Source organism: Drosophila ananassae, chromosome 3R, assembly GCF_017639315.1.
Source record: "Drosophila ananassae strain 14024-0371.13 chromosome 3R, ASM1763931v2, whole genome shotgun sequence".
NCBI classification, from domain to species: domain Eukaryota; kingdom Metazoa; phylum Arthropoda; class Insecta; order Diptera; family Drosophilidae; genus Drosophila; species Drosophila ananassae.
The window spans coordinates 15,375,923-15,402,771 of NC_057930.1; the positions used below are offsets into that span (position 1 = coordinate 15,375,923).

Consider the following 26,849-nt stretch of genomic DNA (forward strand, 5'->3'; position numbering starts at 1 on the left):
TGCTACACCCGTAAACGAAAAAAACCAAAAGTGATTTCATCGTCATCTCAAATGCAACAAACTGGTTGGCGGGTCCCAGGTTCCCTCGTTGTCTCAACTTGGCCCAAATTCAACCTGTAGTGAGCCATTTTAGTATTCGACTCTTCTCCAAATTCTCGTTCAGTGTGCACTCTCGTTCTCATTCAGTATTCATTAAATATTTCCATCGAATGAATAGAACATTTAATATACTCTTCCTTAAGATATTTTGGTTTAAAAATTTAAAGTTTTACAGGGTAGAGTTCTTTTCTTAAAAATAATGTATCATAGTGTATCTTCATAGCTGAAGTTTTGTTTAAAATTTAATCTTATATTAAATTTCTTTAAGTTTGAGAGAGTATCTATCCATTCAAATTCTGAATACTCCCATTATGTGATTCTATATTCATTTCTTTGTTTTTGGGCTTGAGTGCGTCGGCTCATTTAGTTTGCTTAGTTTACTGTCTTGTCCAGAGGTCGGTACCATCAACATTTAAAGTCTTGGTTGGTTCTCCAGCCCCAGGTCTCGCCCCTTTTCACCACACTCCCCGGTGAGTGGAAACAAAATGCATATTGAATTCGAATTTGATTAGAAACGTCGGTTGACACACATTCTGGCATTGTTAACAGGTATATGTACAGTATGCACATGGTGGGTAGCAGTCAGCGATTGATTGGCCATCAGGTGGATGGGTGTTGGGCCGAAGAGGGCCGCTTTAAATGGAGTAATTACCGCCGCTTTGAAAGGTAGCTTAGGGACTACCTCTCACCTCCCCCTTTACGTATGTTTGGTCTAACCAAGAAATAGGTGAATGGCTCAAAGTGGGCTGTGGCCAACAGAAGTGAGTAGCGTTCGAAATGCGGGTGTCGGTTTTGACTGTTTGTCGGCACTGAAGAAAAGTGTAGTTGCAAAGGTTTTTAAAACATTTTAATAATAAAATCTGTGATTACTATTGATTAATTATAAACATATTATGAATTGAATATATAATTAGGTACGATAGCCTTTTAATTTGCATTTTTTTCAGTGTAGCACTCAGCGAACGTGCTTGGCATGAGCCAAAACCGCCAATTCGAAGCATCTCAAGTGCCAAAGTAAGTACTGCCCAGCTAGGCCCCCTTTCACCCACCACCACTCCCCACGTTACGCTCGAGTTAAGCCGGTCGGTAAATTATAATGCGAAACTCTTTTGCCCAGCCGGGCATATCAACAGTTGGCTCCCCCGGATCGGACCCATCATGAACCGAACCGAGTCGGGCCGAGACTTCTGGCGTTTTGTAACGCCAGACCCTCCGGATCTGGCTTTCTCGCCGGGATCGGGGGATCCATTGTCCAGCACCGCGTATAACTAGCCTATTGCATTACCATTGACAACTCTATCCTGTCGCTAATCACTCCATTGTCCAATTGCTTTCGCTCGCATTAAATTACTTAATTTAAATTAATTTGCTGGCGAGCCAGTGACCAACTATTTTCAAACTATTTGCGAGTTGATGGTTTTTAATAATGCATAATTGAATATCACTTGGGTATTATTTCTGGCATTCGTTTGCGCCCCAAATCAACGTAATTATTAAAATTACCTCTTTATTTTTATGGTTCAAATTTTTCTATTATCGAACTGTTTGATTTGCTGCCACTCTTAATTATTTCGGGCCAGAAGCAACAGCTGGTAACTAACAGTGAGCCATTTAACTGCTATAGCCTTGTCACTCTTCGGCGATTATCCTTTCAAGGCTATAGTTCTTGCTTTTATCCTTAATGGACTGTGCATGTCTTACCACTCTTATACTCGTTGGTGCATGACCGTTACGCTCGTATAAGAGTTCGTTGAGCTTTGCTTGGACTAGTTTGTTTGATGTTAAGCTTGCAGCAAGTTTGATTCCAACTAGCTTTAAATTAAAAAATTTTTATCATAATATATACATGTTTATTAAATAACTATTTGTGGAACATATTTCCATTAGCAAGACTAGTTCTTAAATTTATTTTTTTCTAAATTTAAGCCCCAACTGCACACCACTTTTTAACCGCAATAATGGCACTTATTCCGACGAACGCTTCCGCCATTCAATTTCTGGCACAAACACCCATTCGCCAAACAATTAGTGTGTGTTTGCAAATTGCTCAACACTGGCCCAGCCTCTCGAGGTGCCAAGAAGTTTGAAGTTTTGCAAAAAGTCAGTCGAGCTGAAGCAACCGGCAACTAACCCCTCGAAAGCCCCTCGAATTTCAATGCATGAGCTGCTCTTCCCGTTAATGAGCAGACGAGATGAGAGTTGGCCAAGAAGTGGTTTGCAGATTTCAGATTTCAGATTATTAAGTCAACAAAAAAGCTTAAAACTTGAGAAAAACTGAATAGATGGCGCAGAAAACGATACAATTGCAGCTGAATATTTGGCTCAAATCACTTGTAGACCACTGCCAACACACGCACCTGAAAAACCCATCACTCGCCGAGTGCAATAATTAAAGCTTGGCCAAAACGATAGAGCGAAAAAAGGCGGGCATGGGGGCGGCACAATGCATCATCGTGTTGAAGTCGCGATGCGAAACGACCGCACCTAATTGGTTTTGCATGAGTTAGTTGCTGCTGTTTATGTTGGAGTGTGTGGCAGGGGCAGAGGGTCGAGAGTTTCCAGCACATTTGTGGCCTAAGTGGTAAAGCCGAAACCAAAAAAAGCGAGTCCAAACTAATGAAGAATATTGGTAATTTTACAGGTGCTATTTTATTGGAAATTGACTACTAAAGAGGACCATTAAAAAATATATATTTTTAATTATATAAACATGTAGAAAATATGTCAAAATAGCTGTCATAAAAAATACAAATTTATATAAATTTAGACATGTATTATAGAGAACTCTAACTGTAACTCTGCCACTCAACCCAAAAATTTAATAAAACATTGTATCCATTTTTGAAATGGATTGTCGGACACCCCTTCCAGTCCCTCTTCAATCAAAGAATTGGATGGGAACAGACACAAAAGCAAACACAGAATTGAATAGCACATTTCGATTGTTGAACAAATGCAAATTGAGAATTTTCGCTTGTTTTTCAAACAAACATTGCCACGTCATGTTCTAGCCCCCACCTGCTCCCCCGGTGGAGTGCTAATGTTATGACATAATTAAGGTCCAACATATGTTTGGCTTGCTTTTCTGCTCCGCTGTGGTTATCCATACCCGCCCCACCTGTCCGCCCATTGGCGACATGTCACGACACCTGGGGCGTTTCATAATCTTTGGCGAGTGCAGAAGCGGCATGGCGGGTGCTCATGTTAAATGCAATTTAATTTATGCCACCAGCTCCCCATGGAAAAATGTGTACGAGAAATCACTCATCGAGGTGGTGGTGGAGGTGGAGAGGATGGCCGGAACAAATGAAACGATTTCAGTTGCAATTTATCTTTCAAATGGGTGCCAAAGTGCTAGAAGTTTCCTTCCTGCGCCCTGTCTAGGTTAGTTTTTTTTAAATTTATGTGTTCGCATAACGATACTCTTACTAAAAATGTCATAACACTACCCTATTCATATATAAATGGAAGAAGACTAACACATTTTAAAAATATAATAAACTATATTTATTATACACTTTTAATATCATGTTTTATATTTATATTTTGTATTAAAAAGAGTATTAGAAGGAACAGATTTTGTTAGGAACATCCTTTCCACTTTTATTGCACATATTTATTTTTCATTCGCACACTCGCTCGAACATCCTGGCCGTCCTTTGGACTCATACATGGCCATATTTTAATATTTTTCATAGGCGAGGGCCACGATGAAGATGTGCAGGAGTTGGCAAGGCAACGGCCATATTTCACAATTTATTGTGCTTGTCAATTGCAAGTAGGCAAAAAATGGTTACCCCTGCCATATGCACACTCGCATCCGACCGCTCTGAATGTTGCGAGTTTATAGGGAAATTCGCAAATTTATTCTAGTGGAAATATTGCATTTTGATATCTCTTCCATAGCTTGATGTCTGCAATTCATTTTGGCTGGGTATGGCTGCTCTCTGGGTTTGGCAGTAAAAGGGATTTGCTTCAAACATTGTCAAGTTCAAAAAGAACATGAAATATTTGTAATATATAAGTCAGTGTGCCCAAACATATAAAAAGAACACATAGTGTGACCAAGGTCGTATTTGAACCGATTTCTAATATCTTTTTCTATGATTTGTGGCCCAACAAAGCCTTCACAAAACTCTTTTTCCATAATTGTAAACGGATCCATATGCAAGTGTAAGTAAACACCAGAGAGTTTCACATTTGCCACCCAACCTGGCCCGACCTCAGACAATACGAAGATATTAAACCCGAATGACAAAAAAAAAAATGTAAGGGCACGTGGGTTGGTGTCATGCCGTCTAAGTGGCCTTTTGACTTGGCCATTAACGTAAACTTGACACATTGACGGCGATATTGTTATTGGTGGTATTGCTTTTGGCTTTTGCTTTTTTCCTTTGCACTCGCGGGGGTCTGTCATCCAACACTTGGCTATATCTATGTGCAGATACCTCACGGAACGTAACTTTAGATTTATGATAAGTCACGATTCCAGCTGGCTGATGGAAAATTGTCTGAAGTCTGGAAGCCGCAGAAACTGAGGCGGGGAAAAGAAAACAATTTTATGCAATCGCAGTGCATTTTGGCAAACAGTTGGCGCTCATCAGGCGGCCAATTATGTTGTTTAATTGGGTTTCGAGTGGAAAGTGCCAAGCAAGCTGAACGAGATGGAGAAGACGCCGCAAAGCAATTTGGCCAACGAGCAAAAAAGAGCCAGTGGTGAAAAGCAAAAGGAATCCGAGATTTTTCTTTATTTCAACAGACAGATTTTTATACTGATTAGTTTGTTATTATTATAATTTTGTATTTTAACAATTTAAGAAACATGTAATATGTACATTCTTAAATTTCCTATTCCCCTAAAGACCTTGCCAAGGCTCTTTACGTAATTTCAATGAACCGCATTTACGTTCGGTTTCATCCCTTTACGTGGTGCTTCCTCCAGCATCGACATTGCCATGACAATGTGATACCCACATGCACACACCCACAATTCTCTACCAGACAGGGGATCCAAATACATACACTGTAAGACTCTGAAAAATTACGCAAACCAAAAGTTTATAAAAAATTAAAACTTATTTTGATAAACTTAAGAAGAATTTAAGAAGAATTGGTTACTGTTGGTAATCAGTTAAAATAATTATTATTTAATGTTAATCCTTGTGAAAGATTTAAGAAATAATTACAATTTTAATATCAAAAGAAAAATTGTAATGTTCAACCATGTTTTTGTGACAAAAACTTGTACAACAAAGTGAACAAAACCCAGAACTCATGCAGAGGGATAGTCATCGAGGCTCGCAATTTGTGGTTTTCGCCATGCTTAATGCCAATCTCAGGGAGGCACCACTACTACCAATCACCGCCCTGCCTCACAGCCCACCCATGCCCCACACGGCCGCTATCTTGCCGCATTACAATTCACTGGCATAATGCAAAAATCGCAGCAAGTCAGGCGCAACTCGTTGATACGCCTGTTCTGCAATTTCCACAGCAGCCCATCGGGAGCACTCTGATTGAAAAGGGAGTGGGTGCTTCAAGGGGGGGACCACGTATTGTGGCAGAGAAATCGAAGGTATTTTATGAATGAAGTAAAGCTCTAAATGGAGCAAGCTTGTTAGAGGTTGCATGTCACTTTACTAGGATCTTAAAAAATATAACGATTCAGTTCCAAGTTTAATAAGTTAATGTAGGATTTAATAGTATCATTTAGTCAAACTAATGTAGAGTATAAACAAAACACTATTTGATTCCAATTATGTGATATTTATAGATCGAAAAAAAATCATAAAACAATTAACCTTATCATTTCATGCCAGGGGGTTAGGGTTAAAGGCGATAATCGTGACAAATAATCTAAATGAACCCATGGTGGTAAATCTTGGATTTAGGCGGTGGTGCCACTAATAAATAATCGGCTCTAATCAATAGATTAGATGAGGCAGAAAATGATTAGGATTATTTCCTGCAAAAAGTTTAGTCATTTGGCTGATCTCGAAGGAGAAGGTTGAACCAAAAATGCTCCGTTCTGCCCTATTTGTGTTGGCAGTTGTTGCAGCAGGAGTTGGAGCTGTGGAGGAGGCTGATCCCTTTATAGATATTCCTTTTAAAAAATTGAAAACTTCGGTGGGTACAACAATGTATTTGTTTCAATGAATACCATTATTTTAAACATAGCTGCAACAAACTCTTGTTTGTAAACTCGTAAACAAGTGATGCGTGCATAGTTTGGCACCAACAGCCTAGCTATTTGGAAATCCTTTTCAACTCAGACTCCCTTTGCAGGAGGAGCGCATTCAAGAGCATGGCTACCCTGCGGAATCTCATTTTGTGGAAACCCCAGACGGCTACGTACTGAACCTGTTCCGCATCCCGCACTCCCCCAAGCTGAACAATGGCGACCAGCAGCGTCCCGCGGTGCTCATCATGCACGGACTATTCAGCTGCTCGGATTGCTTCCTGCTCAATGGGCCGGAGAACGCCCTGGCGTACAACTATGCTGATGCCGGGTATGACGTCTGGCTGGGCAATGCCCGGGGAAACATTTACTCCAGGAACAACACCCGGCTGGCACTCAAGAATCCCTACTTCTGGAGATTCAGCTGGCACGAGATTGGAGCCATCGACCTGCCGGCCATGATTGACTATATATTTGGAGCTCACGGGCGAGACGGCCCTGCACTATGCCGGGCACTCCCAAGGCTGCACCTCCTTCTTCGTGATGGGAGCCTTCAGGCCAGAGTACAATGCCAAGATCAAGACTTCCCACATGCTGGCACCACCTGTGTTCATGGGCAACACCACAGAGGGCCTAATAGTGTCCACCGCTCCTCTCGTTGGTACTCCGGGACTCGCGAGCATTCTCCTGGAAAACCAGGTGTTGCTGCCCCAGAACCAATTCATTCAAAGGATCCTGGACACCACCTGCAGCAATTCGCCGCTTATGTTGAGTTATTGCAAGACCTTGGCCATGCTCTGGGGCGGACCAGAAATCGGAAATCTGAATCAGGTGAGTTAAGCTCTGATTTAAGTGAGAGGACGATAGACTCAGAGTTTTTATATTTTTCAGACCCTTCTCCCTCAAATTGCTGAGACTCATCCAGCTGGCGTGTCCTCCAACCAAGGCATACACTACATCCAGTCGCATGTCTCCAATGACTTCCGGCTGTACGACTGGGGAACTCGCAAGAACTTGGAGTACTACGGAGTGCCAGATCCTCCGGCCTACGACCTGACTCAGATCACTTCCGAACTCTATCTGTACTACGGCTTGACAGATGGCTCGGCCAATAAGGACGATATCTCCCGCCTCCCTGATCTTTTGCCCAATCTGGCCCTGTTATACGAAGTTCCTGACCCAACCTGGGGACACTTGGACTTTATCTTTGCCACAAAAGTGAAAGAGGTTATCAATGATTTGGTAATTGGCAACAGTCAGGCATTCGAGGATAAAATTAATGGAAAATAGAACATTAAAAAATGTATGTTCTCCAGTGAACAGATTCAAGATACAATCTATCTAGTTTCTTTCATAAAGATTGCAGGAGTCGGTTTAATTTACGAGTCTAATTACCACTTAACAAGTGTATGGCGGTCGGGTTATCTCATCCTCTGTTTCTTAACTTGGTCTGGTCACGCCTCTGCGATGTAAAAAGTTTTCCGTTTTTTTCTCCGTTTGTTGACAAACATTATCGCTGGCTGGATAACGTGGTTAGCTGGTTTCTCCTCCCGCCTAACCCTTCTGGCCAAATGACAGTAATTAGCACTGCTCGGTGGTCTCGCCCTCTTCCCGAATCTGTTTGTTTGGCGGTTTTGGTCCGGGCAGTTGCAAATATGCTTATAATGATGATTTATGTGGCCGAGAGGTATGGTCAAGATGGGAGCCTTTGATATTTCCGAATAGGATGCGATAAGCGAGTGAAAAAATGCATCGAAGGGGGAACTTTGTATGACGACTTTCATGATAAGAATTAGTGATTAAGTCAGGGGGCAGCGGGATAGTTCCTTATCGTTATCGCTACCAGGTAGTTTTTCAGTTTAGACTCTAGAACCTAGAAGAAACCTCTAATTAATTGACTCAAAGTACTTGAATTCACGGCTCACTCAGCTTCGCCTCACGCTTAGCTGGCTCTGGGCCTCTCCTACCTTTTGGCCATTAACCATAAGCCAAGCCAAGCCAGCCTGTCGCCTGTTGCCTGCTGGCAATTAACCACAAGCCAGTCGGGCTGGAAACTCTTTATTAATCGCGGACCGCTGACGCGGAAGAGGATAATGCCGGTGAGTGCGTCAGCAGATGAAAAAATGGCACGAAAAAGCCAACATTGAAATTAAATTGCGAATTATCAAAGGCAGCAAAGGCAGGGAGACAAAAATTAATAAAGTGTAAAAGGATTTCGTCGCGACAAGAGGTGGCTGCTGGCCGCCACGCCCCCCAGGCCTTGCAGACAAAGGGGCGGACATAAATCTGTCGCTTGGCCCACCGCCTATAATCCCTTATTTTCGTTTTCAATTTGTTGGAAAAGGCAAACAGAAAGTGTTACAAGTATTTCTCATGCGGAAAATCCAGCGACTGGCCAAGCGCTGGCTTTCCAAACTTTTCCAAGTACCCACCACCACCCAGCCCCCATGGCCTGGCCCCCTGCCCTTTTTGGCGCCCTGTTCTTGCCCTAAGTGGCTGCGACACTTCTGTATGCATAATTTAAACAAAAGTCGCCGAAAAATTGGAAAGGACGAGGACGAGTGCACAAAAACAAAACCAAGTTGCAACCACTTTTGTTGCAATTGCAGAAATTCAAAGATTTTCCGCAAAAAAAATATGCGCCAGGCGTGAAAAGTCGAAAGAAAAACAAACAGAAATCAAACTTCCCTGAGGAGGGGAACATTTTCAAATTTAGTTCCATTGTGCCTGTAGTTTTCTTCGAACCTCGTCTAAATTCATGATTTATACTTGATATTAAAATATATAATATTTTCATAATAATTGAAGAACTGAAAATTGTGTCATAAATCCATAAAATAGTTCTCCAAAACGGGTTAATTTTTCCCGCCCTTTTTAGATTTTAGTTCCAACTGCTTTCTTAAGCTTTCGAGAAGCCCACTGCTTGATTTCCTTGGAGTTTGAAACTTAACTTGAGTAGTAGAATACTCTTCGAATGGTTGTTGTATAGGCTTTTAGCTTTTAGAAGACTTGTTGGTCTTGGGAGAACCCATAGGAAAACACATTGTTTCTTAAATAAATGAAAATTTTTAGTTTTTGGAGTTGGTTTACTTAAATACTATTTTCAAAATCGGAACTGATACTTTCCAAACCTGTTCTTCATTAGAAAATCATAACTAGAATTGGCCAATCTTTCTCTATTAATAAGTAAGATTCCCTTTTCTTAACTTTTTCTTTAAAAGTGTTTCTCAAGTTCAGCTAAAACATCCAAAAGATGACTTTTGCTTTTAATTTTCAGATTATTTTGGTGTCTCCGTCAGCCGCTCTTCTGTAGTCACTCCCCCAAAAATAAACCTCATCCGTAGCCATATCACTCAGACTGATCGGTCAGGTCTCGGTGGAAAACTAATTGGTCAGCTTGTTGCTGGACACGATCAGAATCAGTTTATTGACACGACTACACAGCAGCATAATTGAATGGACATATCAATTTCCCATCACAATCACACCAGAAAAGCTTATTAAGTCCCGAAACAGCATTGCGACCGAGAACCACGACGTCTAAAAGGGGTAGTGGGGAGTTGGACAACAGAGAAGGTAGAACGTGGCCCGAGCACGCCCGCAGCTAATCAGGCTCTAATGGCGATAAATATTTCATTCTATATTATTTTGTTTTTATTCGTTCGGCAGGGCACGCCCCTGAACCTTAAAGACGGTGCCAGGAGCGAAGACAAAGCGACGACTCAACGGGAATAAGCTGGGGGATCTGGCCAGAACAGGCTCCAGAACAAGAGACGGAAGGCCGCCCAGACGGACGGAAAATCTTCGACGCGATCGATGAAGACAAGCCTGATAAAGGCACCAAAAGGAGGTCTAGAGGTGGAACTTTGTTTTTAAAAACTTAAAATCATAATGGGAAATATATAACTGATAATGATATATGAAATATTAGTCAAAACTATCTAAATTTAAAGAGAACATGTATCTCACGATTCCATCACTGATCAGAAGTCGGGGCAAGGCCAGATACCTTTGCAATCTTCGTGTGTTATGAATCGAACAGATTTATGCAACCTGGCGAACAACATGGGCGGGTGCTCCTTCGATTCCAGAACTCCGGGGCTCCTGAGTACCCTTTGTCCTCCACCTCCTCCTCAGCCGACTTGGCCCATTGCCCTCACCATTTTTCAGCCGGTGTGGAGGAGAAGAGGATGGAACCGCGACATTCGGCTGCGCCATTATGAGTAATGGAGTAATGCCTGGAATTGTTTACTTGGGGGCTTTATTGGCGTCGGCATTTGGCATTGGAATGAGTGTCTGTATAGTATGGGGTTTTGTGCCCCAGACATGCCCACATATTTTATTTTCTTTCATCTTGCCCAGGCTCTGTGGTTGGGAAATTGAAAACGATTTTATAATTGGTAAGAGAAATGTATATCCAATTGGCAATAATGCGATGAGTAAGCGGTGAGTTATGGGTTTCCGATCTGAAGTTCTGACCAGTCTTTGGAATACCCAGCGCATCGACAAACTTTAATTATCTCGTTTCTTTGGATCGTTGGCATCTTGAATCCTCGCGATCGGCTATCTGGAAAATCTACATTTCTGGAAATCAACGAAATCTAATTCTTAATTGGCGAACAAACAGCGGACAAGCGACACGGCATGCTTATCAGCAGCACCAACCGGTAATTAATCTCCCTTCCGAAGCTGAAGACTCTTCTCTTAGGCACTCTCTTGGAAGAATCGTCTCGGCTGCATCGATTCAGACGAGAATCTTTGGCGGGCTCCAAGTCGGGGCCTCAAACAGAATCCCGTATGCAGACAACTTTCTTCCGAATGCTTTTCTTCCACCGAAGAGAGTAGTCGGTGCTCTCCCAACCGGTAACGCATGTACGAACCGGGTAAATGGATAACGAATAAGATCGTGGTGTGCGCTCGGATAAATAGCACGAAAAGCCCCAGCGAAGAACCCAACAAGTCGAAGAAGTGCTCGCGACGCGTTCAGAACGAGAATCGGACCACGACTATCGTAGAATATAACACCAAAAAAAAAAAAAGAATCTCAAGAAATAGACACGGTAGACTCTTCTTGCGGTTAAGGATCAGTGAGCCCTTGAGTGGCGGTGAAGTGCAAGCGTAAACAAACAAACAAACAAGCGGACAAAAAGAAGAATAATAGTGCTGTAAGACAAACACACAAATTGTTCATATTTTTGTTATGGTGCCGCGCAATTGAAATCTCACATTGGATAAAAGGAAACCTCACCTTAGACAGGTATGTGAACTTGGGAAGGGGTGGACCAAAGACCAAAGAAATTCTTCGCCGAGAAAACCACGGACGCGGTTGTTCTTGCGGTTCTTTCTTCCGCCCCTCACTTCCCCGCCCTTTCCTGCTATCCCCACTTGGGCATGCTAAAATTTAATAAGTGTTTTCCTCCAACCGTTTTTCTTGTCGCCTCTTTTTCACGCTTTTTTACGTACGTAGCTATAGCTGTTCTTGTTGTTCAATTCTTTGATGCATTGCTAAGGTTGGAGGGGAGGGACTTGGAGAAAGAGGGTAAAACGGTTTGGCGGCTAAAATATGCAGTTGGCAAGTCGTCGTTGGGCCTCCTCCTTCTTTGCCCGCAAAACTTGGCAAATTCTTGCGGCACATTCCGTTTATCTGTTTCGCCAGCTCTGCCAAAAGCCTTCTGCCTAACGTGTCGTGTTAACGGTATTGTTTACATTGTTAATAGAACCCACCGACTTGGTGGCCAGATAAATAAATAATAGACGCAACCGCCGCCGAGCCGAAAGTCCACGCTTCAGTGCACTCGTTCTAGCAGAGACACAAACAAAAGACTCAGGCAACGAACTTGCTCGTACCAATGGCTGTTCCTGTGCGTTAATCTCCGGGTAATGACTGGAGAATTGCGAAAATCTACAATTAAATTAGTTTCTTGGAAAGTAAGAGAAGTTTTATTTCTTATTACTAAATGGTACGAGTGTTGGATATACACACAATTTATATTTGTTTTCTAAAAAGTACGAAACTCTTCATTCTTTCCCTCCGATTCTGTGCAAATTAAATGATACTTACCATCGTGCGCTCGCCAATTAAAGCCATAGCCGGCGACAGCGGCAAAAAGCTGGCACAAAAAAATTCCTTATTTATTAGTCGAATGAGTCGAAGAAGCATCTGAAAACGGCATGCTAATGATGTAAACTAACCATTTAACTGTTAAAACGCCAGCAGCAACAACAAACAGACGCAGAAAAAAGTCTCATCAGCGGGACCTAAAGAGCCAAGAAAGAGGGAAGGGCAAGGGGATTCATGGGGAAGATGAACCCAGAGCGGCCAAGACGACGACAAAACTTGGGACTTCCTAAGACTAATCAAAGCCGTTACAATGGTCGCATGGCGGAAAAAAACGCAATACGAACTGGATAGATATCGAGGGACCCGAAGAGAAAGGGAGAGAATCTAGGTTGCATTGGATGCAGGTACACTGAAATTAGTTTCTAGGATGTCTTTAAGAATTGAAATTAATTTAATGAAATACTAAAATTTATAAATTTATCAAAGTATATGGCAAAATAGTGATTAAACACTGCTTTAAATTGTTCATATCCTTCTCAAAAACTTCTCTGAATTATATATTAGGCTTAGAAATTCTTCAAGTTTTAGTTACTGTGTTGAAACTTTCAAAGTAATCTCAGCTCCACAGCTGCCACTGCCGTTCATATTTTTTTTGTTTAGGAAATTACCGTTCCATGTTGACAAAACGTAAGAAGAAGCTGGCAAGAGGCAAGAAGCTGACAGGGAACCTGGCTTAGGGTTAGCTTCTGTGTGATTACAGTACCGCTCCTAATGATCATCATTAGACGGCCAAGGGTTTTTTCTCCACTCCAGCTGTTGCCTCTCTTCCACTTTTTTTTTTTTTAACTTGACGTGACGACATGCAATTGCAAACACTAAGAAGAGGAGGACGATGATGAAACGGGCCATAGGCACCCAAGAACACCACCAATAATATAATATTTGATAATGCCAAGCGGAAGCTATAAAGGCGAAGCCCAAGACGACATTCTACGTTAGACATTCATTAAAGAGACCCCAAAGAGTATTTGCTAATTGCCTGCAATTGAAGAACCTACTGGGTGGCTAAGATGAAGAACTAATACATGGCTTACCCCGAAGACGGGAAGAAATCTTCATTAGCTTAAGGTTTTCAATTTGTTTGGAAACAGGAAAGGAAACCTAATGTCATGTTTACTTACTTCTTTTTTGACCCAATTATCCAGCATCCCCTGAGCAACTAAGAATTCCGAGAAGAAAGCTGTCCCAAGAGAAGAAATCAGAAACTGTAAATTCACCAATCAAGTCTATTGATGGGACATCTAAATGGTGATGTTAATTTTTAGTTACCAAGTTGGGGTATTCTTGTAAAAAAGAAAGTGTAGATATGCTCAAATATGGAAATTTCTAATTTGAAAATGTAAAGTTTTCTATTTATTTTAGTTCATGGTTGTTATTTAATTATAATGAGCTTAAAAGGGCAAACCCTTTTAAATTTCCGGATTACCTTTAGATTTCTCACTGCATTTTCTGATAATCTTGAACATAGGGGCGTGGCTCAATCTGCCCCAGGACCCGAGCTTAGTCCGCTTATCTCAAGGTCGAAAAAAGGATCTAGTATCTGGTATCTTGTATCTAAGCTCGCCTTTCAAGTGGAAGCGCTGGATTCCAGCCCATAGTTAGCGGAGCCACATTAGCAACATCTGATATGCCGAAAAGTGCTCAACTCTGCCACCAGCGACCAGCCAGCACTTAAGGAGTGCCCCAAACAGCAGAACAACAAAAGATATCCCGCACGTAATCTGATATTGAAAACGGTGAGGCAACCAGCTGAAAAAAGAGTGCACATATAACTAAGGCGGCGAAAAAAAGCAAACCAACTGCAACCACTATCTTCGGGGAGTGCCCATATGAGGAGAGTCGCTTTTTTGTATTTCTGAGCCCCCTAACCGAGCAGACCAAGAGTAGTGCACTTGAAGAAATACTAACTTTTCAACATGGTTTTCCTTGACACTGTGTCATGTGGCCATAAAATATAGAAAAGGAGGTTGGAGATACTTTACCTTTGATTCGATTTACGAGGTTTTCCCATTCGATTCCACCCTTGCCCCTGAATTTTCCACGGCTACTGTTTCCCTAAAATCGCTGGCGGCTAAAAACCTATACGAGGAGGAATTTTAAAAGCCATTCATTCCCTGCTAATTAAGCAGAGCCTCTCCACCCGAAAACGCTGTAAAAACAGGCCCGAAGATAAAACTTTTTTATGGCTCTTTTAGCGGCTGCCCCCACCTGCTGCACTGGGCAGCACTGAGCTCTGTCTCATCCACAAACCCAAGACGTGCCTTGGGCTATTTATCAGAACTGTCAGCAGACCATAAATTCCGACTTTTGTCGCTACCATTTGTGGCCTAAAGAGTTCAAGTTACCAAAGTAACCAATAAAACATACAAATTCGGTTGGCGCGATGCGTTATATAAGCACTCTGTCTGCATCTGATCTAACGGTGCTTGGTTCTTTTGTGTTTTTTATTTTTTTTATAGATATATATTTGGTTGTAAGGGGTTCCTTAGCCTGCTGCCTTGTTTACAAGACACCTTGACAAATGTGCCCGGAAAGAGGAAAACATTCGAGACAGAAAAAACAACACAAGACAGAAATTTGCATGGCAACTGAAATGGAAATGGGTGGAGTGGGAACCGACCAAGGAAAACAGAGATCAGGTCTCTCTCTCTTGGCTTCCACTGCAGTTTTATGGTGCATTGTCTTACAGCGCTAGAAAGCAAAAAAAAAAAAAAAAGAAAAGAAAGGAATCACCAATTGTAACAAAAGTCAGAACAAGTTTACCACAAACTCGGCTGGGTCGTTGGCTTTGTATTAGAGATGGGCGTAGAGGCCTCAGCAGTATAGGAACATAAAGTCATAAATATTATTTAAAAAGATATATTTTTTATTGAGAAATAAATTAATAAAAATATATATAGATAGACTGCCATAAACTTCACTATCCCATAGCTCTGTAAAAGAAACTTTTAGCATTTTAAAGACCACTTCCTCACAGAACCCATTTCAAATCCCACCTCTATCGAATAGCTCTCATAATTTCGCCCCAGGAATCGCATCATTAAGTTGTGGGAATAATGGTGCTGGGGAAAAGTGCACGTTCCTCCAGACTGCATGATTTATGCATTACAAATAAAGGTCTATATTAATCGCAGCCTGTCATGTTGACAATTTTATTATGCGGTTCTGGGCAAATCACGAAATTTTCATTAAATCAAGCTGGAACCGAGGCGACATCAATTTGCCAATAAGTACTCAAAAGTATTAAGAACGTTCAGTTCGAATCGACGGGTCCATTGTTGATGGCTTTTTGGTTTTGGTTTTTCGTGAAAGGTGCTAGCTGGACGACACAGAAACCTTTCCCAGTTTAACAAAATTCTTTATTTTGGGCTGCCATTGCCGCAATCGTGCAGTTTGTTCTAGTTTCATTAGAGGGAAGGAGACTCGTCTCCCGCAAGTCGACTTGACTTTCACCGAACCCGTGGCTGGTTATCTATATTCTTTTTTTTTTTGACAAGATGAGGGCTGAGTGCTGGACGACCTAATTAGCAAGTAAACTGTTACCTTGGCAAAAGAGGCGAAACGAATTAGATTACTTTTAATTAGAAGATAAGCAGGAGACGAAAGGGTGAAAGGATCATAGTACGGAACAACATCTCTTCCCGTATCATGGCCTGAAGTTCCAGGAATCCCTAACTTACATGAGATCTCCACCTCTCAGAACGAAACCTCCTGAGGAAGAACTTGGAGAGCCTCGTTCCGCACAGGCGACACCAACACCTCTTCCCATTCCGTGCTCGTTTCTGCCTTTCATTTAACAACTTCCGCTTGGCCGATCGGCCAGCACAGCCCAGCAAGAACAGCCACACCGAGGTGAATGAATAAAAAACAAAAACCGCGATCTGTGCAATCGCTGATGATGAGGTGCATAAACGACGCCCATTTATTGAGCCCTCGCGGGCCCAATGGCTGCTGGGAGGGAGGGGTCTGGAGCGGATGACTCTGGAGCTGCCTCCAGATCGTTGATCGCTGACTTGGCCCAAAGGGGCAGGCAGGGGGCACAGGTGGCTCAGGTGGCTCAGGGGGCTAGGTCGAACATGTTTGACGTTCACTAAATGACAGGCATTTGTCTGCAGCCAGAACGAGAGGGAGATGGGTACACTGAGCGAAAGAAAGTACTAGAGCCTTAGTACTAGAGATTTGGTATTAGTACTAATTATATATAAAACCATAATATACTTCTGGAAGGTAACAGAATTCAAGACTAATTCAAGCGCTACTAAAGAATAGATTAACAAAGATCAGCAGAGTCATTTCTTACTATTTCATTTCTTATATATTTTAAGCGAGATGTCTTATGACTTTGTCTTATTTGATATAATTAAGTTAAGTTCTTTGAACTTCTTCAAACAAATATTTTATATCAATTAGTATGCTATAGAATCGCAAAGACAAATTTTTCCCAGTATCCCCTCAATAGAGTTGGACATGGAAATTGTTCAAACTTCTTCGTACCCGTCTGCTTTCTGGCTGATTTTTTCTGTTGTACTTGTTGTGTGTTCGCAGCATATTTAATGAGCCACACATGCTGATGGCTCTGACAGTCTGTAAGTCAGGTTTTTTACTCGCTTTTTGTTTGGCTTTTCGCGGCGAAGAAGCTTGGCATGTGCTTCAAGCTGGAATTATTTCAATTGCTCGGCTATTGCCAAATTTATTTTCTAGCTAAGAAGCTCGAGTGGAAGCGTGTTGGCATTTCATCCACGATGATGACACAAATTTCACTCTATGAAACAGTCGAAATCATATGCAAATATGGCCATTAAAGCAATAAAAACTTATTCAGAAATCATATCAGCACTGTAACTCTCATAAGATCATAAAGAAAAGTGATACAAAGTAGTGTAATCGTGCTCACGTTTCAATCATCAATGATCGCTCATTGACTTGGACTGACTTCGATTTCCATTCGTGTTCCGTGTTCTAAGACAATTTGCAAAAGTGAAAATAGGCCCAGATAGATCGAGATATCTGGGGTGCAGCAGTCTTTCTCTTTCGATGGAGCTACCATTGTTATTAGATTTTCTGGCCGAGCGGGATTTACATAATCTTAAGTGCTAGTTGTGCTGCCACGATTGCTGCCTCGGTGAAAGTTGTTACAAATTATAAGTTTAGAATGCGCCCAGAAATATGCCCAGTAGCCACGAAACAAAAGTCAGAGTCGAGCCTAAAGTCAAAAAACCAAAACAAACCAATGCCCCACCGCGAAATGTTGCACTTGAGCCTGCTTTTGCTTTTCGCCTTTCACAAATCAACGTCCAAATATGGGGGGAGTGCTCTCCATCTCCACCCCAAAAAGCCAGATAAATAAATCTGTCAGTGGGGCGTTGCTACTGTGTCAAGAGTCGCCATCGTAGTCGCCGTCGTAGTCGAAGGCAAAGTATCTATCAGATACGAATGACCAATACCCATTTTCATTGTTGGCGAATCGATGTCACAGCTTAAGTTCGATGCCGAGCTCTATTTTGGCTCAAATCGAATTTATTGTCCGGCAAGTGGGTCGGCCAAACTAGTTAATTGGGCTGATTTCTTTGGGCGAACATGTGTATCTGGGGTTTGCTTGAATGAAGTTGTAAACACAGAGACTACTACTTTGGATTTTGTTCACCTTTCTGGTTCTAAAACTATAATTTATGAGATCATTGTTCATGATTCCACCATTCTTCTTTAGAAACAACTCGAAGTGGGCTAATGAAACCGAAAACCCCCAAACTTTTAATTTCTTTGCAAATCTGGGTTGATGAAAACCAGCAAACTAACTCTTCATTGTGATTAACTAATCGAGCGCTTTTAATCTCCACACTTTCGCTGGTAGCCCGGGGTTATCCAAAACAAATGACTTGATTTATTTCGCCCAGTGTATGGTCAGGTAGAGGTAGAGGAATAATATATAAATAAAGTTGTCTAGGCGTAATTGCTTGGCCTCATTACGGGTGTTCTCGGACACCTGAGTGGCATTTGCTCCCACAGCCTCGCTTTCTTTCGGCTGACTTATAATTACACTGTAATTTATTTATGAAGACTCTGGCCGTACACACGTTCCGAATGTGGTGGCATTCTCTCAAAGATTCTCGATTGTATCTGCGAGTGCGTGGCTGGATAGATTTGCTCAGCGAAAATTATGGAATTATGTTGGCCCGGCCCGGCCCAGATGCAAATCGCTTTTGAAAAATGTGTAATTAAGCTCGCCTGCCTGGATTTTCACCGAAAGCGGTTGAAACTTCAATTTCCTCGGCCCTAGGGCCTAGGCCAACTTCCACGGCGAAAGAGAAAAGCATCATCCTCACTAGCAGCCGGCAATTTCAGCGTTCTAGCCACCATTTTCATGGCCAAGTACACGACGTTGGCATGCAAATGAGCTCGACTGGGCTTCAATTAAAAGGCAGAGCCAACCACAACAAAATAAAAGTCAACTGCAGCTGATTTATTGTGTGAAACTGAAATTCCGTTCGGTTCGGTTGGGGCTTGCTTTTATTTTGTGACTTCTGCTTTTTTTCGTGTCTCGAGAAAGTTTCGCCAGCATAGATCTTCTCCGGCCTGACATACAGATAATGACTTGATTAAAAGTTGTCATGAGAACCAACTGCGACTAAGCCCTGCAAGGCCAGGAGAATCGCAAAAAACAAAACCAACTTGGCCAGGCCAGTATGCAAAAAGAAAAGAGCCCCAATTAAGCGAAGAAGTGCCAGGCATTCTGGTTTGTGTTCTTCCGTAGATCGGTTGGAGGTTCATGTTCTTCTAGAAACTCTTTAAAATATTTTTTGCAATAGTTCAACTTATATATTTAGTTACTACCATTATTTTAGGGGATCGGAAAAAGATTTAATAGTCATACATTATTTAACTGAGCTATTCCCCTTAAATATCAATAATTTCTATCATTATCTTTTAAAAACCACAAATGTCAGGACCTCATAGAGTATCTACATTTTCATGACTTTAGAACCAAAACATATTCCAGCTTCCTAGACTGCTTTTCCATTTGCGTGCCACTGAGTTTTCGCTGCTAATCACGTTCTTAATGAAAGTGGCTGTGTTGGCCAGCCCGGAGACGTCCATGGGCCATGGCCAACATTGTTGTTGGTTTGTTAGTGGCTTGTTGTTAGCTGTTTGCTGTATGATAGCCATCGGACCGGGAAAGATTCTTGGACTCTGTGGTGGCTAGAAGTCTGCCAGTCGACTGCCTTTTCGCTGGCAATGACCGCCATTCACTGGCTTTATTTGATTTTCATGTTTGTTTGGCTGTTTTCCAGTTGTTGCGTTTGCATGTTGAATTTTCGAGGAGTGCGAAGTGGCCAGTAGAGTGGCCTGTGTTGGCCAGAACTCCTCCTCGGCCAGACCAGTTCGTTTCTCTTGTTTTTCTCGTCTTATTTTGATGAATATTATTTATTACTGCGACGTGGTGTTGCCGAGGATGTATGGACTCTCTATTTGTGTGTTTATTGATAGATTTTGGCAGCAGTCGCGCGAGAAACTATGCCAAGAATTGGAAACTCAGTGATTCGTTCAAACAAATCTGAAATAATTGGGGGTATTTGGGATAGTATTGAATTTATTGTTATTGGGCTTATTGGGGGATTTTCAAAAGAAAGTTTTTAGTCTTAAGCTGTAGGTCTTTAAGTCTTACAGACGGCCTTGGGAGCTTGATTAATAAAGGTTTGGGATTAAGAAATCAGGGGAATAGTGTTTCTACCTTAAGTAGCTCTAGCCACTTATTTATGAATAAGCTTAGCCCTCTTATTCTCTAATGTTGGCCAACTTTGAAGCCACTTTGAGCTGCCTCTGGTGTTTACAAACCCAACCAAGTACATCATCTCTAGTTTATTTAAATGAAGCTGTTTACTCAAGCTACCTGTTGCATAGTTTGGCCAACATTATCCAACGCAGTACAACTAATGACGGACGTTTTTTTGCCGCTCTCTAATTTTTTGTTTTATTTTTTACAGCCGTAGCTGTGAAGCCAACAAATTCTCTCGTGTGCCGCCGCTTACGAGTGTATATGGTTCATTAAAAGTGTGGCAGAACTTTGGCACTAAAGCGACGACGACCTGTAGAAATGGTCCGGCAATTGTGCGGGTAATTTCCCGCCCGGTTTAATTTGCTCTCCGACTCAGAGTCCGACATCAGCCAGCGAGCATGCGCACCGTCGCCGTTTTCTGTCATTCGAAAGTTGGTGCCGCTGCGTGACACACATTCTGAGCATTAGACTCGAAGCTGCAAGCTGGAAGCTGGACACTGGCAGACAGGTTGGAGCACTGCCCTGCCGCATCTGCTAGATACAAAGCCAGAGAACGAGGAGGGGGCCTAGGTCCGAGCCCAAGGCGGCACAGCACTGTTGCATTATTCATGCTTTGGGCATCTGCAACGGGAACGAACTGAGCTGAACTCCAAACTCGACGCAAAACCCACAGACGAGCGAAGATGACGCTGCGCTTAGTCAGCATATTATCGGCGGCCTTACTGCTTCTATGGCCCGCACAGCTGGATGCATTTATCACACCGAATACAGGTGAGTGCCGTGGATGGGACTGGGAATAGCGGGCCGGCGGGCCGGCGGATAAAGCCTGTGAAATGTGTGGCATTGGGTGAGCGCTGATGCGTCGGAAAACTAGCGGATAAATTGGAAAATTTGAGATCGATTAAAGTTGGGGCATTTGTTAGGTTGCGTCCAATAATCATCTCAGAGAGAAGAATCTTAAGATGGTGAACCGATAGCATCAACAATGATACCTATAAAGTATCTGCTCCTTAACGGGTTTACTAAAAAATATATTAATTTAAAATACTTTATAAATAAGCACACTCTGGCGTATCTTTCTACCTGACATTTAAAGGGCCAGCATAGACCCGGCTCAGGGCTCTTCAAACCCAGAATCAAACACATCGTTTCGAAAAAATATTTACAAACATACCCCAAAGCGTTCAATTAGCATTCCAATCGGCCAGCATGTGGCCTCAGCAGCTTGTTCTCAAGCTGGGGCAGCAACGGAGTCCTGCCCAAGGTCCAATGGGTCCTCTGCACCGTCCGATGCCCCACCAGGATGCCGCCTGCAAGTCGCGGATGAAGCCCGAGGGCAGGGTGGTCAATATGCCCGCCTCCGGCCTGAGTGGCCCCCAGCGATTCTGTGCGCCGCCCTTTCAGACCCTTACCCTGGACCGTTGGGGATTTTGGCCCCTGAAGCACTCACCCCTGCCGTTGGCGAAACTGGTGCAACCTCAGAAAGGGGCCGTACGCGAGCCAGAGCCAACGGTTCCCATGGAGTTGCCACACACTGATGTCCAGTCGCTGAAGAAACAGCAGTATTTGCTGGCGTTTGAAGGCAATCGGAATAAGTACCCCTCGTGGGACCCTTGAGGACTTCAATCCTTTATTCGCACTTTTAAATTTTGAGCTGTCTCTAAAATTATGGTTTCCTTAATATTCCAAAATTCGATTGCCTTTGGCACTGTACTGCGTCCAAAGGTTTTGCATATTTTAAAGTACTTTTGATGAATAAAAATGTCGCGAAGACGAAGTTGGTCTTGGTTTTAACCTTAATTTTATGATTATTATTATTTAATCAGAGTTTTTAATATATCCTCGATAGGGTGTCACCACAATGGCACTTGGTTTGCGGACAAATCGGTGGTGCCCAGCATGGAGAAGTGCCTGAATTGCCAATGCAACCGGAAGACCCTTGTCTGCCGGCTCAAGGTCTGCCCCGAAATGCCGATGCCCCCGCCGAGGGGCTGTGTCGTAGTCCAAAAGAAGAACACCTGCTGCCCGTACCTCTCGTGTGCGAGACTGGATGCTTTCTACAAGATACCCACCAAGCGGCGCATCATAGCCTACTTGGACCACTACGAAAGGGAGTCCATCGACAGGGTGGTGAACGAAAACATGCTGCAACGAAGGTCCGACGACTCGGACACGGATCTGTTTGGTATGCCTGAAGGAATAAACTATTTCAAACATTTTTTTAAATTTTTAAATCTATTTCTTATAGTTTGTGTGAAGAATGGAACTGTCTACAAGTCGGGATCTGCTATGTCATCATCCAACTTATGCAGCTACTGTTACTGCATAGGTAAGTCTTAATAAAAAAGGATTATATACAGAATTGTATAACTACTATAATAACTATCTACTCAAAGGTGGCACAGAAAAATGCGTGAAACCGAAGTGCATGCTGCCAGTGGAGGGCTGCAAGCCAATCTTCGTGGACTCTACCTGCTGTCCAGTGAGGTACGACTGCAGCAGCAAAACCTCCGGCAAATCTTCGCAGGAAGTACGATACAGGAAGACTTCCAACAAGCACTTCCAGCGAATGTCCCAGCGCCTGCAGCGCAATCGGGGCTGCACAGTGGGCTCCCAGTTCTACGCCGAGGGCCAGAAGATGCGATCCGATGCCGACAGGCCGTGCGACATCTGCTTCTGTATTCGGGGGACGCGGCGTTGCGCACCAAAAAAATGCTCCCCGGCCTTGAAGAATTGCATTCCGGTGGTGCCGAAAGGACAGTGCTGTCCTTCCAGCTACGACTGTGGCAGCCAGCGGGACTACCGGCGATCTCACAACTCCCGCCAGTTCAATCTGTACAATATGCTCTTCGGCAAGGAGGATGACGAGCAGCAGGAGGTGCAGGAGTCGGCCATAATACCCCAAAATGCCATGGCCGAGAGATACCCCCATGATCGTCATCCTACTAAAGCACCACAAGGAAATCCCCTCGAAGCCAGCAGTGAGAAGAGTATCTTGGACACAATCCGCGAAGGCCTGGAATTCATAGACGGAAACAACAACAAAATGTTGGCCAATAACATGGATCTTGTTGGAATAAGAACTACAGTGGCTCCGCCTCAAATGCGAACTGAGTCCAGCGAGGAGGTTAGCAGCACCTCCACAGTGAGTTTCCTAGACCTACTTCTGGGTCCAACCCCGGAGAAAGGAGAGCCGGAGGATGTCAGTCAGCTACAATCGACAACCACAAAGAACACTCTCTCCTGGATGGACATACTGCTTGGACCGGATGAGGAGGAACTCGGGCCCAGCACAGAAACCTACCACGAAGGACCGGGTAGCAGCACTACCACTACCCTGAAGCCAAAGGAGGAGCTGGTGTCCTCCACAAGCAACATAAAGAGAATAGCGGAGGACTTTGAGGAGCAACTGGACAACGGGGGAATGGCGGTTGGGGAACTGCCGGCGGAGGCCCAACAAATAAATATCGGAAATGCTGGAATTTGGCCAAAACCTGCAGGGGAAGGTGTTGATCAGCCCTTGAAAGAAGAACCAAGCTTATTTAATGCATTTATGGATGGACTGTCTGGAATCCTCGAAGAACCCCTTAATGGAACTTCCAACAGCACAACCACCACAACAACGGAACATGCACCACCCATGTTCCGCCCACTGCCACAGTCGGGCAAGCCTACTCACACGCGAATAAACTCAAAACTGGCCAACTTGACGGTGACTCCACCCATGCTGGTGGTGACCAGCAAATATGGCCAGCCAGTGACCCACAGAATAGTTTCCAACAGTATCAGCTTGAGCAGCATCACAACGACGACAACCACAAAGAGACCGTTGAGTACAACCACCGTTAAGACCACACCAAAGCCACAAACATCTGAAAGGCCCAAAGTTAAAACCACCAAGCGGACTAGCACCACCGCTCCAAAGGTCAATACTTTAAAGTCCACAACACCAGAACCCGCCACTTTAAGGCCAGGAACTCAAAAACCTACAGCTAAGACTCCTTCTAAAAATCCCACAACGAAACCCACTACTCCCAAGCCGACTTCTAAGAAATCCAGTTCGACAAAGCCGCCATTAAAAGCTGAAACTATTCCTACAACAACCACCACCACAACGACGCCCAAGCCCAGCACCACAACAACCACCCATCGCACCACCAGCAAGCCAAAATTCAAGCCAAAACCCAAGCCCTTCATCACAAGCACTCCCAAACCCTTGGTCATCAAAACGAACCCCACCATCTTGGAAGCCGAGCCCCTCGAGATCAACGGAGAACCCACCCTGCCGCCCAGTCTTCCCAACTTGAAGATAATACCCTTCCTGCCCACGGATGCAGTGGAGACGGTGCCAAAAGAAAATTATCCAGCCAACTTCTATCAGCAGAAGATAGCCTCGGATAAAATGGACGTGGTTGGCTACGATTCAGTGGAAGACTCGGTGGCTCTCTACTCCCAATCGCAGCCCGACCAAGCCGCCTACAAATACAAGTTCAACGTGGAGGTTCCGGCGGCAGAAACGGCTCCGGAGCCGGTGGTGCATGTGGGTGGGCAATACGAAGGTACGGCGGACTATGTAAAGTTTGATTTTGTTCGGCCGGTGGTGCCACCATCCCACAATGGCTTTTCGCCGCCAACCGAAACCGAGGGCGGGTTCATGCCCAAGGAACCACTGGTCATCGACGGGGAAGTCCTCCAAGAGCATGTCACTTCGAGCGGGATAAAAGGTCCTTTGGATAACTTCCACATAACGAAGCACATAATCGATATAACAACTGCAGCTGGGCGAGTCAATGATACTGCGTCTTCCATAGGTGAGTTTCAACCTTTTTTGCAATACAATTATTAAACTGTTGTTAATAACCATTCTAACTATTTGTAACCACTGCCACTTATTGCAGAAATCACCACTCCAGATCCCTTTAAAGATGTCATCCACACAGAACCGCCACCCAAACTGGATGATTTGATGGAGGACAAGGCGAACAAGAAGCCCGTTGAAGAACATATCGAAACTGTCACATACAGCGTCAGCAACTCGACGTCCTCCTCCTCTTCGTCCTTGGCCACGTCCTTCATTAGTTCATCCGCTGCAGGGGAAAAAGCTGCAACGGAAAAGGAAATTCCACTGATAGATAAATTTGAAATCAACAAGTTGGACATGCTCTTGGATGAGCTGCTGGGCATGCAGCTGCCAAAGGAGGAGGCTACAAGGAGCACTGTGCCGCCTTTTAAGCAACTACCATCGGAAATGGTAAAAGCAAATACAACAACTGCACCCACAACGGAGGCAACAGCAAAAACTACATCCAAAACAAGGCAAACACCGACAACGGTCACCACAGGTCGACCAACAGCGACAGCACGTGTTCCGGCCAAAAAGACCAGCAATAAAACGAAAAACAAACAGACCACGGGTAATAGACGAAAAGTCCAGAGTGCCACGCGCCGCACAAATCCACCAGTGGCTCCTGCAACAGTACCAACAACGACGAGAGCAACGCCAGCAGCATCGACTGTGCAAACAACAACATCGACGACGACAACGTCAACGACAACTACAACCACCACCACTGAGGGACCCACAACACCGAAGAGCACTCTTCATCCATTTTTAAACTCACCGTTCGACAAATTACCCTTCATGGATGCCAGCTACGAGGTGAAGCCGCACAGATTGCAGCCACAACAGCAGCAACAGCAGTTCGAGGCACTGCAGCAGCAACATGAGCAGGCACCACAGCAATTCCACCATTACCAGCATGCAACACGGCAGCCAACAGCAACTGCTGCTGCCACATTAGCAACACCGCCGCAGGATACGCCCACAAATTGGTCCGAGAGGGGCGGTGGTGGGAGCGGGGGCGGCGGCGAGGATCCCCTCGGCCAGCTCAAATTGGCAGGATGCAATATTTACGGACGCATGTACCGGGTGGGCAGGATTATCGTGGAGCTGTCCAGCCAGTGCCTGGAATGCAAATGCACCGAGGTGGGCGTCAAGTGCGGCCCACTAGACTGTTAATTTAGAAATTCCCAATGTCCTCAGCCTTGTCTCCCCCACCCGGATGTGTATAGAGTTTAAGTGTCGGATCGTAGCATTATCTGTAGACTGTAAGGGGTAACATAAGTTGTATTATAGAGTCTTTAACACATTGGCTAAAAACTTGACCATAAATCTTATTAATAAAAAGGCATTTATATCTTAAACTAGGCTAAGAAATTAACATTAATATTATCAAGAATCTAAGCTAATAAAATTCATTATTATTTCAATAATTTTTAAAGAAATAAATATTAAATAAAATAATATTAATCTAAAACTATAGTTGGGGTTTTATTTGACTCATAGCATGCTTAAAAAATTAAAATATGATTTCAATAAGAACCTTGCCCCAAATATGTTACATACTCGAAGTTTTTTGTGGAATTTTTCACCACAATTAATCCAAAATAAAAATCATCCCTAGCTCTATACTAAAAAATTCCTACCTTCGAATAAATCGAATAAAATCAGGCATCCGATTATCGAAAACCCCTCGATGAGTAATTAATTGATTCAATTGCCAAGCAATTGGTGGCAATTAGCTTGGAGCAACAGTTCTATTTGAAAACCAGTCATAAAACATGGCTTACCCATTCAAGAGGTGTAAAATGGATGTTTATTCATAAAGCCAAATAGT

General features: G+C 43.5%; 2 protein-coding genes across 2 annotated transcripts; both read left to right on the forward strand.

Annotated features, from left to right (window-relative positions):
* Nucleotides 1-6,075: 6,075 nt before the first annotated feature.
* Nucleotides 6,076-7,613, forward strand: LOC6497014 (lipase 3). The gene is given in 4 exon segments (XM_001962890.3): nucleotides 6,076-6,225; nucleotides 6,385-6,750; nucleotides 6,752-7,108; nucleotides 7,169-7,613. Coding segments are annotated over 4 exon segments (1,230 nt in total). The 5' UTR covers nucleotides 6,076-6,117; the 3' UTR covers nucleotides 7,568-7,613.
* Nucleotides 7,614-11,210: 3,597 nt separating this feature from the next.
* LOC6497015 (mucin-2) lies at nucleotides 11,211-26,665 on the forward strand. Its single transcript, XM_001962889.4, has 6 exons — nucleotides 11,211-11,534; nucleotides 20,381-20,943; nucleotides 22,022-22,357; nucleotides 22,421-22,501; nucleotides 22,569-24,983; nucleotides 25,071-26,665. The coding sequence occupies exons 2-6, from the start codon at nucleotides 20,856-20,858 to the stop codon at nucleotides 26,189-26,191; spliced, it is 4,041 nt and encodes a 1,346-aa protein (XP_001962925.1). The 5' UTR covers nucleotides 11,211-11,534; nucleotides 20,381-20,855; the 3' UTR covers nucleotides 26,192-26,665.
* The last annotated feature ends 184 nt before the right edge of the window (nucleotides 26,666-26,849 follow it).

What these genes read in the sequence shown, in the direction of transcription:
- LOC6497015 (XM_001962889.4), top strand. Translation starts at nt 20,856, where the DNA reads ATGACGCTGCGCTTAGTCAGCATATTATCGGCGGCCTTACTGCTTCTA. An exon ending in CTCGGACACGGATCTGTTTG is followed by an intron (nt 22,358 to 22,420) that starts GTATGCCTGAAG and finishes TATTTCTTATAG; the next exon opens with TTTGTGTGAAGAATGGAACT. An exon ending in CAGCTACTGTTACTGCATAG is followed by an intron (nt 22,502 to 22,568) that starts GTAAGTCTTAAT and finishes ATCTACTCAAAG; the next exon opens with GTGGCACAGAAAAATGCGTG.